The 17198-nt window shown below is 44.3% G+C and overlaps 1 protein-coding gene across 2 annotated transcripts in view; it reads left to right on the top strand.

Annotated features, from left to right (window-relative positions):
* LOC134212267 (uncharacterized) overlaps positions 1–9584 on the top strand; it is a 125104-nt gene extending 115520 nt beyond the window's left edge. For both annotated transcript variants that reach the window (XM_062689971.1, XM_062689970.1), the window contains exons 6-12: positions 4784–4952; positions 5010–5388; positions 5459–6419; positions 6616–6917; positions 6983–7456; positions 7522–7682; positions 8175–9584. In XM_062689971.1, coding sequence (XP_062545955.1) covers positions 4784–4952; positions 5010–5388; positions 5459–6419; positions 6616–6917; positions 6983–7456; positions 7522–7682; positions 8175–8869 — 3141 coding nt within the window. In that variant the 3' untranslated portion in view covers positions 8870–9584. The remainder of the gene's footprint in view (positions 1–4783; positions 4953–5009; positions 5389–5458; positions 6420–6615; positions 6918–6982; positions 7457–7521; positions 7683–8174) is intronic.
* The last annotated feature ends 7614 nt before the right edge of the window (positions 9585–17198 follow it).

Below are 17198 nucleotides of genomic sequence, written 5' to 3'. Positions count from 1 at the left end.
ACATAGCCGCAATCAGTGTTGTAAAATGTCATTTGCATTCAGTTGTATAATTTTCCCAGAACTTTTTTCTGAAGGTATCCATCATTTTTTCAACACCGGGGCGCATTTTTTCAACACCGTGGCAGTGAAGCCTATGATCACCCATATGTAACAATCGACAAAAGCAGACATGGGACGTTTAAATTCGTGATTTGTATTAGCATGGAAATATAAATAAATTTCTAATAATCGCCAAAATCTAAAGAGAATTTTTTTTTCAGTTGAATTCTTCAATAGCGTCATTTACATTACTTGGGGAGGGAGGGATCCAATATGGTGGGAGGAATCGTCAATCCTTTGGACATAATCACTGCTGTTCCCATTATTTATTTATTTATTATCAGACTAAGGCCGGAGTGGCCTGTGCTGCACATACAGGGTGTTCAATAAGTTCGAATACAAATGTTTGATCATTGTGTTTGTAAGCCCAATGTACATATTCTGTATTAGTATTGGTGTCAGCGTTAGCGGTATGTATACGATATCGGATGTGTGTAGTGTTGGCATTCTGTCACTTGTTGTTTGTTTATTACGCGCGTTGAAAATGGATTGGGGCATCATAAATATCCATTTTTGAAGGTCCAAATCATTGCAGCGCACTTCAAAACTAAGGTTTTGGGGACGATTGATGCCCCCAGTGGCCCGGTGATAAGACGGAGGTCAACCCTACGTGTTACAATAGGACGATAACCCTTTATACACGGAAAATGCGATTTAGGCCTTATATGGGGACAATTTCATCGACTTTTTTAAACAAAATTTTGGGACCTCTCAGCTTCCCGGATTTGAACCCTCTTAACTTACTTGTTTGGTCCTTTATTATATTAGAGCTGTACGAATACAAGGTCAGTAACTTGGACCAGTTCAAGAAGTAATTCTCAAAATCTGGAACGAAATGCCCATGCAGACCGTGCGTGCTGCTTGCTATGGGTTTTAGAAACGTTTGAAGCTCGTGAAAAAGTATAAAATAGAGGTCATTCAAAAAGAAATGTTACAAACGTTCCTTATAAACAATACTTCCAATGAAATGCAACCGGGAAAAGAAATAATTTAATCTTAATTTTTGAACATTTTTTGAAAGAGTATTCGAACTTATTGAACACCCTGTAAAAGTCTTCTCCATTCAGCTCGGTCCATGGCTGCACTTCGCCAACCACGCAGTCTGCGGAGGGTCCGCAAATCGTCCTCCACCTGATCGATCCACCTTGCCCGATGTGCACCTCGCCTTCTTGTTCCCGTAGGATCGTTGTCGAGAACCATTTTCACCGGATTACTGTCCGACATTCTGGCTACGTGCCCGCCCCACCGCAGTCTTCCGATTTTCGCGGTGTGAACGATGGATGGTTCTCCCAACAGCTGATGCAACTCGTGGTTCATTCGCCTCCTCCACGTTCCGTCCGCCATCTGCACCCCACCATAGATGGTACGCAACACTTACCTTTCAAAAACTCACAGTGCGCGTTGGTCCTCCACGAGCATCGTCCAGGTCTCGTGTCCGTAGAGAACTACCGGTCTTATAAGCGTTTTGTAGATAGTCAGTTTGGTACGGCGGCGAACTCTATTCGATCGAAGCGTCTTGCGGAGTCCAAAGTACGTACGATTTCCAGCCACTATGCGTCTCCGAATTTCTCTGCTGGTATCGTTATCGGCGGTCACCAGTGAGCCCAAGTACACGAATTCTTCAACCACCTCGATTTCGTCACCACCGATAGAAACTCGTGGTGGGTGGCTCACATTGACCTCTCTTGAGCCTCTTCCTATCATGTAGTTCGTCTTCGACGTGTTGATGACTAGTTCAATCCGTTTAGCTTCGCTTTTCAGTCTGATGTCTGAGTCCATCCTCTCAAAGTTACGTGCCATGATATCAATGTCGTCGGCGAAACCAAATAACTGGACGGACTTCGTGAAAATCGTACCACTCGTGTCATTCCCTGCCCTTCGTATTACTCCCTCCAAAGCGATGTTGAATAGCAGACACGAAAGACCATCACCTTTCCGTAACCCTCTACGCGTTTCGAAGGGACTCGAGAATGCCCCTGAAACTCGAACTACGCACATCACCCGATCCATCGTCGCCTTGATCAACCGTATCAGTTTATCCGGAAATCCGTTTTCGTGCATTAGCTGCCATAGCTGGTCCCGATCGATTGTATCATATGCGGCTTTGAAGTCGATAAATAGATGATGTGTGGGCACGTTGTATTCGCGGCATTTCTGCAATACCTGACGTATGGCGAACACCTGGTCTGTGGTAGAGCGTTCACCCATAAATCCCGCCTGGTACTGCCCCACGAACTTTCTTGCAATTGGTGTTAGTCGGCGGCATAAAATTTGGGAGAGTACCTTGTAGGCGGCGTTCAGCAATGTGATTGCGCGGTAGTTGCTACAATCCAGCTTATCGCCCTTTTTGTAGATGGGACACACGACACCTTCCATCCACTCCTGCGGCAGAACCTCATCCTCCCAAACCTTGGTAATCACCCAGTGCAGCGCTCTAGCCAGTGCCTCACTACCGTGTTTAAACAGCTCTCCTGGTAGCTTTGTTGTTTTTCAGCCGGCTGATCTCCTCCTGGATTTCCTGGAGATTCGGAGCCGGAGCGCATGTCCTGCGCGCGTGCTCCTAGGTTCATTACCATACCGCCACCGTTGTCTGCCATATCGCCATTCAAGTGCTCTTCGTAGTGCTGCCGCCACTTTTGGATCACCTCACGCTCGTTTGTAAGAAGGTTCCCGTTTATGTCCTTACATATATCGGGGTGTGGCACGTGGCCCTTACTTGAACGGTTCAACTTCTCATAGAACTTTCGTGCGTTATTAGCGCGGTACAGTTCCTCCGCCTCTTCACGGTCTCGATCTTCCTGCTGGCATTTTTCTTCCGGAAAATCGAGTTTTGTCTGTTCCACGCCCGTTTGTATCGTGCCTCGTTCGCCCTCGTGCGGTGTTGCAGCAATCTCGCCCATGCTGCATTCTTCTCCTCAACTAACTGCTCACATTCGCCGTCATACCAGTCGTTCCTCAGGTCTGAAGCCACCGTGCCGAGTGCGGCGATTGCGGTGCTCCAATGGCGGATCGAATATCTCTCCAGCCATCTTCAAGAGATGCTGCGCCTAGCTGCTCTTCCGTTGGGAGTGCCACTTCCAGCTGCTGCGCGTAGTCTTGGGCTAGTCTACCGTCTTGTAGCCGCTCAATGTTTAGCCGCGGCGGACGACTCCGACGCGTGTTGATCACCGTCGAGAGTTTTGAGCGCAGACATACTGCAACGAGGTAGTGGTCGGATTCAATATTCGCACTGCGGTAAGTGCGTACGTTCGTGATGTCGGAGAAGAATTTACCGTCGATTAGAACGTGGTCGATTTGGTTTTCCGTTACTTGATTAGGTGATTTCCATGTGGCCTTGTGGATATTCTTGCGGGGAAAGAAAAGGCTTCGGACTACAATTCCGCGGGAGGTTGCAAAGTTTATGCATCGTTGGCCGTTGTCGTTCGATACGGTATGCAGACTATCCGCTCCGATGACCGGTCTATACATTTCCTCCCTTCCTACCTGAGCGTTCATGTCCCCGATGACGATTTTGACGTCCCGCAGTGGGCATCCAGCTGCGCATAGAACGCTTCTTTCTCGTCGTCGGATCTCCCTTCGTGTGGGCAGTGCACGTTGATGATGCTATAGTTGAAGAAACGGCCTTTTATCCTCAGCTTGCACATCCTTGCGTTGATTGGCTGCCACCCAATCACGCGTTGGCGCATCTTTCCCAGCACTATGTAACCGGTTCCCAGCTCGTTGGTGGTGCCACAGCTTTGGTAGAAGGTAGCCGCTCGATGCCCGCTTTTCCACACTTTCTGTACTGTCCAGCAGATTTCCTGCAGCGCTACGACATCGAAGTTGCGGGTGTAATTCATCGTAGATTATCCTGTCACAACCTGCGAAGCCTAGCGACTTGCAGTTCCATGTTCCAAGCTTCCAATCGTGATCCTTTATTCGTCGCCTAGGTCGTTGCCGATTGTATCGAGTTGTATTATCTTCTATGTCGTTCGTAATAGTTGTTTTTAAAGGCGGCTTATTGGGCCTGCCCAAACCTCCTGTCTCGTCGGAGGGCCGTCGTGTCAGGGCTGTTTAGCGTCCCACCTAACACCAGGACTTGGGCTTGTGCGCTTTGAGCGGCACACGGTCGCTTTGGCGGAGCCTACTTGCGGATTCATGCAGCTTTTTATAGAGGTTTAACAGGGCCCACTGTCAAACCCCACCACATCCTAGGCAGGCGCCACAAGTCGCAGATGGCCTGGGGGGGATCGTCAAGCCCTTGGACATAGTCCCTGCTGCCCCCATCTGCTGTTCCCATTATACACGCATTATTTTGTATGTGTAAGTCATCAGCTCTAACCGCAATCGGAGATGTATACCCGAGTAAAGTCTGTTTTCACAATGAGAGCGAAGTGAAAACATATTTTGATGTTGACATTTGATTTGTTTTCAAACTCTCATTTTCGTGAGTGATTACCGTGATGTGCTCATATTCCGTTCACCTAAGACAATTGCTATGTCTATTAAAGCTAAAAAATAACCGTTAACTGTTTTAAAGCTAAAATTTTGTTGCATAGCATCATTTTTTATGTACAGTTGAAAATCATGTTGGGATGCATTTATAGGCTTACGTTTGAGGAGGGGGAGACATTTTTTTGTTTTCAATATTAGTATCGGCCTTATTTTCATGTATTTCTTTACCTCTTTCTATTTTTTATTCTAGGGTGAACCTTTAAAACATTTGAATGTTCTGTTCTTTGACAAAGACACAATTGCTCTGAACAGCCATGTGCACTATCAGCTGCTGAACGATTCATACCAACTGTTCGAACCAAAATGTATCACCTACGAAATCGATCGCGACGGTAGAAGACAAACTGTTTTCAGTTGTAGTAAGACTTCTCATTTACTTAAAATCTACGCTTAGACTAAAGTAAATTTTGTTTCAGCACTGATCGCCCGAAAAACCGGCATCCTTCCTAAGGGACGCTACTGCGTCGTGCTACAAGCCTTGGACGATACAGTCTCAAATATAGACTCGAATCTATTCAACAATTCGACGATCTGTATTGATCCAAATCACAACCGTTTTTTGCTGCCACGACCGGAACCTCTCATTAGCGGGGATCTTCCCATTCCGGTGGACAGTAAACCGGCACGATCGGGCGGAGGTGGGAAGAAGCGATCCAGCAATAGAATAGCAGCGGCCTTGGCGAACTTTACCTATCCGGACCGGGTGGAACTGTACAACAGTGCTTCTCAGTATGCGCGCGTGGCTCAACCGAGCAACATGTACGACCAGATTACGGAGAGTAAAACGAATTTAAAGTAAGTATAGCCGCATAACGCAACGGAACCATTTGATCAAAAACTTACAACTATTGAACAATCCTTTCAGCTACCGGATTCTCTCCAACCCGCTCAATGCTTTTGATATTACTGAGTCGGCAGGCATCATCTATCTTAAGGATGCTACAGCTATTCGGAAGCAACCGACGAATGTGGTGTTACGATTGTTGGTTGGATGGTTGGATCATAACGCTACGATTGGAATTTCTATCAAACACAGCGTTGGAGTCTCGTGCAATGTCTCTTCAGAGGATTTTTGCTCCCGTCATCCGAACCAGACAAGTTGTGTCAACAGCTGTGGCGTTGGCAGCCTGATGGGTAACTGCATGTTCCGAATTCCCGATCCAGCAAGCGCCTTCTCAATGTTTGCTAAGCAAGAGGAATCTACATTCGACGAAAATTATCCGACCTGTACACCGGACTTGAGCTACTGTCCGGATAACGTATGCGATCCGCTGGAGGACATGGCTCACAGAAAGAAGATCCAAATTTGTCCACAGGATTGCGTTTACCCTGACGAAATCATCGGTGTCTTCGAACGCCTGCATACTTCAGCCCGGGGAATCCACATGTCGGGAGCGGGAGCTTGCACATGCCGATCGACAGGGCAGTGCGATTGCTTCAGTAGGCTTGGTATAAAAAAGGAACATAGGAAAAACAACACGAAAACGAGGGCGACCAAAACCAGCACAACTACTGAACCAGTTGTGCTGTACAACGGTACGGATGGAGCGTCTTCGCCAGCTGCTGTCCGGGACGGTGGCAATTACTACCAAAATGGGTTGATTAACGGGCCGAATGCGCCGATGTTCCTGTTAGCCATTGTGGTCATTCCGATGATTGTGGCCGTACTGCTGGTGTCGTATTGTTTCTCTCGGAAAACGGGTCTCAAGGAGAAACTGACCGACGGGAACAACATTCCGATGCGTATGGTTAGCAACGAAACAGAAGTATTCAACGTGGATCTACCGCTCAACTCGAGGATCAATGATATCAACTTTAAAATTGATGTAAGTGTAAACCTGGCCCTATTTACAGTTCCTTGTTAGTTTCAACAGATACAGCTTTTAAAAGTTATCATCGCTGTGGACCAAAGTTACCAGTTTTGGATTTATTATGCCCCTTTAATTATTTCCTTATTTTATTCTTCCTACTAATCATATTATTGTTATAACGTCTTCATGTCCTGTATTTGTTCCCTTGCAGTTCGACTCCAAGTGGGAATTCCCTCGCGCGAATTTGATTCTCGACATAACGCTCGGCTCAGGAGAGTTCGGCAAAGTTCTCAAAGCATATGCGACTGATCTGCCGGAAAAACCGGGAATTACCACAGTGGCCGTTAAGATGCTAAAAACTGGTGCCAATTCAGTAGAGTTGTTAGCTCTGCTATCCGAATACCAACTGCTGCAAGAAGTGACCCATCCAAACGTGATCCGGCTACTCGGTGCCTGCACCAAAGGGGAATCTCCGCTGCTTATTATAGAGTATTGCCAGTACGGATCACTAAAGTAGGTTTCAAGAAATGTTTTTGTATAAATCAAAACCTAAACATTCCTATCTATCCACAAAACAGAAACTATCTCCGCTTGAGCCGCAAACTGGAAGTGATGGATTCTACCGACTACGAGAATGCCATCGAGCCTATCACGGTCAAGGACATACTGTCGTTCGCCTGGCAGATCAGCAAAGGAATGGCCTATTTAACAGAAATCAAACTGGTTCACCGCGATCTGGCCGCGCGGAATGTGCTTCTCGCCGAGGGCAAAGTGTGCAAGATATCCGACTTTGGACTTACGCGAGATGTATACGAGGATGACGCTTATCTTAAGAAGAGCAAGGATCGTGTACCGGTCAAGTGGATGGCACCGGAATCGCTTGCGGACCACATCTACACCACAAAAAGCGACGTTTGGGCTTTCGGAGTCGTGTGCTGGGAATTGATCACCTTGGGCGCCTCACCCTACCCTGGCATACCACCGCAAAATTTGTACACTCTGCTGAAGCAAGGGTATCGAATGGAATGTCCGAAAAATTGTTCGGAAGAAATGTGAGTTGATCTTTTACCAAGTTAGTGATACATTATTAAACTGCGTGGCTCTTTTATGATTACAGATATAGTATAGTTCGTTCCTGTTGGTCGGATGATCCAAAACTGCGACCGTCGTTCAAATATTTGGCTGGCCAATTTGAACAATTGTTGGGTCGCACCGCGAAGTACATCGATATGGAGCAAAATTCCATTTCAAATCCGGTGTACTGCGAAAATACCGACGGTAAGTTTTGCCTTTCTCGTACAACTAAGTTGTACCGAAAGGCTATCATTTCACTCCGAGAACGAACTTTTTATAGAAGCCTCAGAGACCCATAGTATTATGTACCAATCGACTTAGCTCGACGAGCTGAACACATATCTGTCTGTCCGTGTGTATGTATGTGTGTGTGTATGTGCGTGCACAAAAGCTATAAAAAAACATTAGACAACTTTTCGTATAGTAATCCTTAACCGATATTCTCGCGTTTCATTCGACAGGGGACAAAGCCTTGTTGATCACTATTGAATTTTATAACGATCGGTCATTGCGTTTAAAAGTTATGCAGAAAATGGTACATCAGACCATATAAACCCCATATAAGGTTGGTGTCTTAACTAAATGCGAGAAAGGCACCACCAACGCTAGGTGGATTAATCTGGGATTTTATTAGACATAAGTATGAGAAGATCGTATTCATATACTGTTCATGAAAAACTCTTTATGGTCTTTCAGAAACCGATTGCTCCAAAGTGTCCTTCGTCAAGGAAGAACAAGCACGCCTCGAAAACCTCTGGACAACGCCTCAGTATGAATCGGCGACTGACAGCAGCACCCTGGACAGCATTCGTTACCTGTCTCCCATAACGGATAAAAAATCAGCAATTCAACAAAGTTATGACACGCCTCGCCCACTGATTGAGACTGCAACAATCGAGCAGAAACTGCGTTACGAAAACGATGTCCGATTGCGGCCAAAGAAGATTCACAACTTCTATCCGCCCTCATCGACCCCAACCATCTACATCAACTCATCCAGCCATCCGAATCTGCTGTCCAAGTTCATGGATGAAACATCTTTTTCCGTGATAACTGGCAGCGAATACGATTCCCCCAACAAACAACCTCGGCCCGTTTCCTATTTGGATATGAACAAGAACAGTGTCAATCTGAACCTGGAAATCAACAACATCGTCGATAAGAAACAGTCGAAGGATATTGCTTTCCGGTTCTCGAGCGTCGATAATGACCTGCAGACCATGTGTGGTGGCAGTTGCGCACCAGCACAAGAAACCAACATCCCGGTCGGACGGGTACAGAGCGATCCCAAGATGGTCAATAGTGTCGACGGGAGAGATGAGGTGGACTATCCCATAAAAATGAAAAATGAGCCAGATATTGTATCAGTTACCGTAACCTCGACTGTTTAACTTAGGACAACTTAGAAAAAATTTCATTTTTGGAAATATTTATTTTGTTTAGTTTATACGAATCAAAGCGCTAATTCAATAGACTCAGAACAGCAGTATCCATAAGCAAAAGTGGTATTAGGCGCAATGGAACCAAAGTAGTATCAAATAGACATAGAACCAATCAAAATAAATATTTGATATCAATATTGAACCGTAGTTAGGTGATAGGAGAACAGTTAAGCAGAGCTTAAATGTGTTTTTGATTGACTTGATCGTATATTTTTTATGTTTATTTATTTCTCGTTAAGAATTGTTTGTTTGCTAATATATAGCAATGGATCTCATTTATGTTTGTAATCGAATACCAAATATGTTGTTCCAAAGATCAGCTCAAACTGGCTGGCTTACGTTCCTAAGTTATTTATTCTGTATTGTATGTTTTAGAGACAGGAAAAATGTGCCATAAACTGTTGAATCTGTTGAAGAAAAATGAACAGACATTTAGATGATAAGATGTTTATTATTCTATTGATATTAATTCACTGAATACCGACATTCCTCATCAAAATTGATACACGACTGAAACAGTCACATTCTGAAATTACCTACAAGTTAAAAATACGTCAGCAACTAATTGAAATAGCCTGTGCTTATTTACAACATCAATAAATGCAGGGCATCCCATACGAGTAACAAGCAAATATAAGTGGTTGTAATGGTAACCATAAAGTAATCATCCTCTTGTCTACTTCAAAGTATCCGAAAATTCCTCAGAAGCGATAACTTTCTAATCTCGTTCCCAATAAGACTCAATGAACGTGATTGACTTCTCATTTATCATTCATGGAATTTGGAAACTGTTGATACGAGAGACTACAGATAGCCTAGTCCAGCGGTTCTCAACCTGGGGTACATGTACCCCTGGGGGTACCTTCGCTGACTCCAGGGGGTACCTCGGACAAAAATGCGTAATGGCGGATGTATTACAATTTTGATAAAAAATTGACCTTTACCGTCAAAAAGTTTTATTCGCTTGATCAATTCTTTATTTTATTTAAAGTCAAATTCCCCAAAATAAACCCATATTTTTTACGACTCCAAGTATTTTTAAAATTTAGAACAAAAAATCAAAACAGAGCTGTTTTTCAAAATTGGCCTAACATTTGCCCGACTTCGAACGAACATCGGGTGAATTTTTCAGACCGGTTCACACGTGCAGCACTTGTTTGGATTTTGTTTTCAATTTTTAAAATAGTTAAAGGCTTAATAAAATATGAGTCTCCTTTCAAGAGGCTCTGAAATATCCTTTCAAGAGGCTCGTGTGCTTCCTTTTAATAGGTACGGAAGCCTCCTTTCAAGAGGCTCGGAAGCCTCCTTTCATATCATCCATGAATTTTCCAAACGATAAATCAAAAATATTAAAAAAGTACTCAAATTTTTCGAAATTCAGCCATCATCTTCTTCTTCTTCTTCTTCTTCTTATTGACATTATAACCCTCACTGGGATATTGCCGCCTCGCAGCTCGCAGTTCGTTTAGCACTTCCACAGTTGTTAACTGCGAGGTTTCTAAGCCAAGGGACCACTTGTGCATTCGTATATCATGAGGCTAACACGATGATACTTTTATGCCCAGGGAATCCGAGCAAATTTCCAATCCTAAAATTGCTTAGGCTTAAAAATTGCTTAGGCTCCTTTCAAGAGGCTCTGGAATATCCTTTCAAGAGGCCCTGGAGTCTGCTTTCAAGAGGATCGGGAGCCTCCTTTTAATAGGTTCAAAAGCCTCCTTTCAAGATGCTCGGAAGCCTCTTTTCAAGAGGCTCGGAAGCCTCCTTTCCAGAGGCTCGGAAGCCTCCTTTCAAGAGGCTCGGAAGCCTCATTTCAAGAGGCTCGGAAGCCTTCTTTCGAGAGGCTCGGAAGCCTCCTTTCAAGAGGCTCGGAAACCTTCTTCCAAAAGGCTCGGAAGCCTCCTTCCAAAAGGCTCGGAATCCTCCTTTCAAAAGGCTCGGACGTAATGCCATTAAAAAGAAGGAGATGAGTTACTTTTATTTTCATTTACAAAAGACCGAAGGGGTACCTCTCTATAAAAAGGTTGAGAACCGCTGGCCTAGTCAATTAAGGCACAGTATTACCTAAGCCGAAAATGGCGGAGTCGATTCTCGATCGATACTACTACTATTTTTTTACCATTCCGTTTATTTGAGGCTCACTTGCTTCAGTCAGCTTTACAGAGCCGTTATTCATCTTATACTACTTAGTACTACAAACCTTCTCGTTTTTACTTTCCAACAATTGTTTAACCTTTTCAAAAAAATCCATCTGATCCGCATTGAAGAAACACTGATCCGGACGAGCTTTTTTGCATCCATCTCTTTGCTTCGCTTTGATCGCCGGCGTTTGATCGTGACTTCATTATATTCGGATGATGAATTAGAATCATTGTCTTCGATGTCAATCCACTCGTCATCGTTTTGTGGTCGTTCTTCTGTTGTTCCTGTTGCTTTATTAGGAGGCGATGATGGTTTTTGATTTGTATTTAACGGTGGGAATTCGGCCTGGTCGAACAACTCGTCGTGTGAGGAAAGCGTTAATGGCACTGCTGCAATATTTCTCGTTGACTATTGACATGTTTTGTTTGGATGCGCTGGTTGATTACACCGGCGACATATTTTTGGCTGGTTACAATAAGTTACCATAGAAGTATACTCGCCGATTTACATAAAAGACGGAATTTGTTGGAGTAAGTTAATACGCAGAACTAGTACGCCGTTTCAAATGCTGGGTAAAGCGTACCATTGGTACTTCGCGTATCTGAAGGAATAAAATAGACCGCATCTCGCGGTCCTTAGCTTCTTACCCAGCAACTCCTATCCCTACCTCCCCGTGGTGCTGGCCGGGCAACCTTAGGGAAGATCGGGTAATCAACCCCGGTGGGAACTATGGTCGTATGCTGACAGGGAAACCCCCTCTCCGGAGGTGCAAATCTTACTGAGCGTCTGTTCTCCATGTCAGGATCGGCTAACAACAGCGTCTGTTCTCCATGTCAGGCGCGGCTGATCATCGTGCCAGCGAGGGACTCTAAGTGAAACTGTGCACCATGGTCCACCGGGAATAAGGAGGAATGGTCCTCCGGAAATTTAGGGGGTTTAGTGTCAGGCCCTGCAAGCCAGCCTTAAAAAAAACATACGCAGCGAACAATCAACAAGAGAGTACGGACCGGAACCATCGGCGAAGACCCCTGTGACGAAAAGGGACTAGCGATTGGAAACTCGGTTCGTGGAACTGCGAATCTCTCAACTTCATCGGAAACGGAGAACAACGTCGTGTATATGGGACGATTGTCGACGGAACGATTGGTTCGACGAAGAGTGCAGACAGATTCTGGAGGAGAAGGACGCAGCGCAACTTGACGGACGAACGTGTGGTGATCGAAAGGTGGAAGCAGCACTACGAGGAATATTTGAAAGGCGCTGTGAGTACAGGCAGTGAAATTCAAGGCAGCGGAGGAGATGACTACGTCAGTTCAGCGGACGATGGAAGCCAACCGGCCCCACCTTGAAGGAAGTTGCCATCCAACAACTAAAGACCAATAAAGCAGCTGGTAAGGATGGTATCGGAGCTGAGCTCATCAAGATGGGCCCGGAAAAGCTAGCCACTTGCCTGCACAAACTGATAGTCAGAATCTGGGAAACGGAACAGCTACCGGAGGAGTGGAAGGAAGGGGTTATATGCCCCATCTACAAGAAAGGCGACAGCCTGGAGTGTGAAAACTTTCGAGCGATCACCATCCTTAATGCCGCCTACAAAGTGATATCCCAGATCCTCTTCCGTCGTCTGTCACCATCAGTGAACGAGTTCGTGGAAAGTTATCAAGCTGGCTTCGTTGACGGCCGCTCGACAACGGACCAGATCTTTACTGTACGGCAAATCCTTCAAAAATTCCGTGAATACCAGGTCCCAACGCACCACCTGTTCGTTGATTTCAAGGCGGCATACGACAGTATAGACCATGTAGAGCTATGGAAAATTATGGACGAGAACAGATCCCTGGGAAGCTTACCAGACTGATCAAAGCAACAGTGGATGGTGTGCAAAACTGTGTGAAGATTTCGGACAAACACTCCCGTTCGTTCGAATCGCGGGGACTAAGACAAGGCTGTTGTTCAACATTCCGCTAGAAGGTGTATAACCGTACGATCCGTCCGCGCCTTCCGAAAGGATTAGCGGATGGTTTAAGCGCCACTCCTAATGGAGACCATCCACCTGTTTTAGGGTTGCCCGGCCTAAGACCCTTCAGGGGAAAGGGTTATTATTTTCCAATAAAGGAAGAAAAGCGCGAAGATCAACAGGCTATAGGGATTCCAAAGAAAATTACTCTCCCTTTAAAACACGCTCGATCATTAAAACGAGCAAAGACAATCTAATTGACGGCAGAATATCCGCTTACAGTCGTTAGCATCATCGGTTGGCTATCATCTGCTCACCCCGACCAAAATCTGAAAAAATGGAGAGTGTCCGTTAGATTCAGGGCCAACCTCCCCAGTAAAATAATCAAAAAGAAAATGCTACAAAATAACGAAACCGGGTGACATGGAAACCTCCTCTACATTACCTCTTCTCGTTTCTGTGAACTAAACAAGTCGGATTGTCTTTGGTACCCTATAACATTTTATTCAACCTCTTCAAATGGGTCGTACACATATTACGTAAGCAATTTTTCTACGTTTTTCGACCCCCCCTCCCCCCATATAAGATTTTTATCATACAAATGATTTTTTATTTATATGGAGCGTAAGATATTGGCCAACCCCCCCTCCCCCCATAAGTGCTTACGTAATATGTGTACGGCCCCAAACAATGTACACGCTTAAAATGACTTACATATTTTTGTGTTCCGTTCACACAAAACGGGCCTCTCCTGGAACAACTCATATTATGAGTAACTACGATGTTACTCATTTTTGTGTAACCGATGGCCGATGATTTTCGGTGAGTTCATTTTACACAGCGAGAGAGCAGTCGGAAATCGAACCTAACCTCAATTGTAAATGTTAAAGTAAGCCAACTTTTCCATACTTATTCGGAGGCTTCTCCAATCGTTTCGATCAACAAAACAAAGTGCGATGATTGTATTCGCACTTTTTTTTTGTTTCGCCATCAAAACAAAATGAAAAACCTCCGAAAAAGTACGATTTCTTGCAGCACATTCTGCACACGTTCGCCATCATAGCGACCCGAAGGTACTTTGACAGTACGAGGCAAACTCACTTACACATATCATGCACATGTGAGACAGTACACAGCGACTGCTTATGATTCACACAAAATTTTCACTCATAGTGAGAGTTGGCCAAGGCGTCGCCGTGATGTGTGAAAGCTATTCATGCGATGTGTACTTGACTTTAAGCGTGTATTCGTAGTTCAATTCAATTATTTATTTCGTAGGCCTACAATCTACCCATTCCAAAAACTCTCTCTTCTCCTCTAATTCTGTTCGCTTCTCTTTATCTTCCACTGTTGATCTACACGCTTAAAGTCAAGTACACATCGCATGAATAGCTTTCACACATCACGGCGACGCCTTGGACTACTCTCACTATGAGTGAAAATTTTGTGTGAAACATAAGCAGTCGCTGTGTACTGTCTCACATGTGCATGATATGTGTAAGTGAGTTTGCCTCGTACTGTCAAAGTCCCTTCGGGTCGCTATGATGGCGAACGTGTGCAGAATGTGCTGCAAGAAATCGAACTTTTTCGGAGGTTTTTCATTTTGTTTTGATGGCGAAACAAAAAAAAAAAGTGCGAATACAATCATCGCACTTTGTTTTGTTGATCGAAACGATTGGAGAAGCCTCCGAATAAGTATGGAAAAGTTGGCTTACTTTAACATTAACAATTGAGGTTAGGTTCGATTTCCGACTGCTCTCTCGCTGTGTAAAATGAACTCACCGAAAATCATCGGCTATCGGTTACACAAAAATGTGTAACATCGTAGTTACTCATAATATGAGTTGTTCCAGGAGAGGCCCGTTTTGTGTGAACGGAACACAAAAATATGTAAGTCATTTTAAGCGTGTAGAACGTTCTGAGCGTTCTGCGAGCGTGAGAGAATAAAAGAGCTTTTGAAACGCGGTGTACTGGAATGGAATTATTTTATAGCTTTATACTATTTACAGGAAAATATATAAAAATATGGCCGTTACAGGTGTCATGCGGAGAGCCGGGTGTAACAGCCGAGGTACAATTTTCAATAGATTTAGTCAATATATTTGTTTCGCGGATGACATGGACATTGTAGGCCGAACATTTGCAGAACTGTACACCCGCCTGAAACGTGAAGCAACAAAAGTTGGACTGATAGTGAATGCGTCAAAGACAAAGTTCATGCTTGTGGGCGGAACCGAGCACGACAAGCCCGCTTGGGTGGCGGTGTTATGATAGACGGGGATACCTTCGAGGTGGTCGAGGAATTCGTCTACCTTGAATCCTTGCTAACGGCTGATAACAATGTTAGTCGTGAAATACGAAGGCGTATCATCTGTGGAAGTCGGGCGTACTAGGGTAAGGGAGGTATTTTGGACCAGCAGTTCGACGGCTCATATTTTGGACCACTGAGTACAAATTCCTCTTGATGATTCAAAATAAGAGCCCTCGTAAGGGTGGTCCAAAATACATCCTTTACCCTACGGGCTCCAGAAGAAACTGCGGTCAAACATGAAACATGGACAATGCTCGAGGAGGACTTGCAAGCACTCGGAGTATTCGAGAGACGGGTACTTAGGACCATCTTTGGCGGTGTGCAATAAGACGTTGTGTGGCGGCGAAGAATGAACCACGAGCCCAGCTCTACGGCGAACCCAGTTTCCAGAAGGTAGCTAAAGCCGGAAGGGTACGATGGGCAAGGTATGTTGCAAGAATGCCAGACAGCAACCCTGCAAAGATGGTGTCCGATCCGGCAGGTACGAGACGGCGTGGTGAGCAACGAGAGAGGTGGGAAGACCAGGTGCAAAACGACTTGGCAGCGTGGGGCGCATTCGAGGATGGAGAGATGCGGCCTCGAACCGTGCATTGTGGCGTCAAATTGTTGATTCAGTGTTATCAGTTTAGATGTAAACTAAATAAATGAATGAATGAATAGTACGCCGTTTGGAATCTCCGGAAAATAATGTTTCTATGACTCGTTCCGAATCGGAATAACTTCACCATACTTAAAGGATGTGCTCGTACACGATACCGCGGCTCACCGAAGCGGGTAAATCGTGAGTTCTAACGATTACCGCTTCATCCATATAAATTGTTTTCTTATATGACTCTCCTTCACACACAATTGATCGCTTGCAATTGTGCTCTGATTGATAGCGCAAGCGATCTCTTTGTCTATCAATCCTATGAGAACATAATTTTATGCAATTGGATCCTTTTGACATCCGCATATTCGATCTTAAGCTGATCATCCAAAAAACGCACATCACTTTTCCGAAATCGCACAGTGGTTAAAATCAAGAAAAACGTTATCGTCAGATTTTTCGGTATGAAATCGTGTTTTAAATGGCATAGGGGAACGGTTCGCCACTTCATCTCATAGCTCCTATTTCCATCCCATCAAAAACAAATCAATTGAAAGGAATTTGGTTTGTTGATTATTTTTGTGATTTTTTTCAGCAGTGAGCACGCATGTTGACAAAAAGAAGCGCCGAATTTGGTGACGTATTTCTTTGTTTAGCGATGAGATGGAAATATGTACAGTGAGATGGAGATCGGAACATTTCCCCTAGTATGTTCAGCATGTATGTTGCATACATCAAGGGGTATCATTTGATAAAATTTCATTTTTGATTAATTCACCCAAAAGTGAGATAGATTTCTTTTTCAAAATTTGTTGAAACAAAATGGCGTCTTTGGAAAAGTTGTCAGAAATAATGTACTGAAAAACTTTGTCAAAGACACTACGGGTCTATCTATTGAAACGAACAAAATATGACTCAATTTAAGAAAATAAGTCGGTTAAATCTTATATATAAAAATGAAATGGTCTGTGTTCGTATCCGCATAACTCGAAAACGGCTGGATTTTTTTCATTTCTTCAGCAGAAACATTCGTTATAGTTTCCGACGGGTTTATATGATATTTCCTAATGCGAAAATTACGAGTAAAGTTGAGCAAACCGTGAATAACTAAAATTGTGATTCCTATGCGAACTTTGCATGGGCAGTTCGGAACGCACATTCTCGCCTACTATGCAGGACAACGTCTGCCGGGTCGACTAGTGACTTATAAAAACCGGTATACAATGAATAACTTTGCATTATCGAATTTTTGAGGTTAACAATGTTCTAGAAACGTATTCAG

Source organism: Armigeres subalbatus, chromosome 2 (assembly GCF_024139115.2).
Source record: "Armigeres subalbatus isolate Guangzhou_Male chromosome 2, GZ_Asu_2, whole genome shotgun sequence".
NCBI lineage: Eukaryota > Metazoa > Arthropoda > Insecta > Diptera > Culicidae > Armigeres > Armigeres subalbatus.
This window is presented reverse-complemented; position numbering and strand designations above follow the sequence as displayed.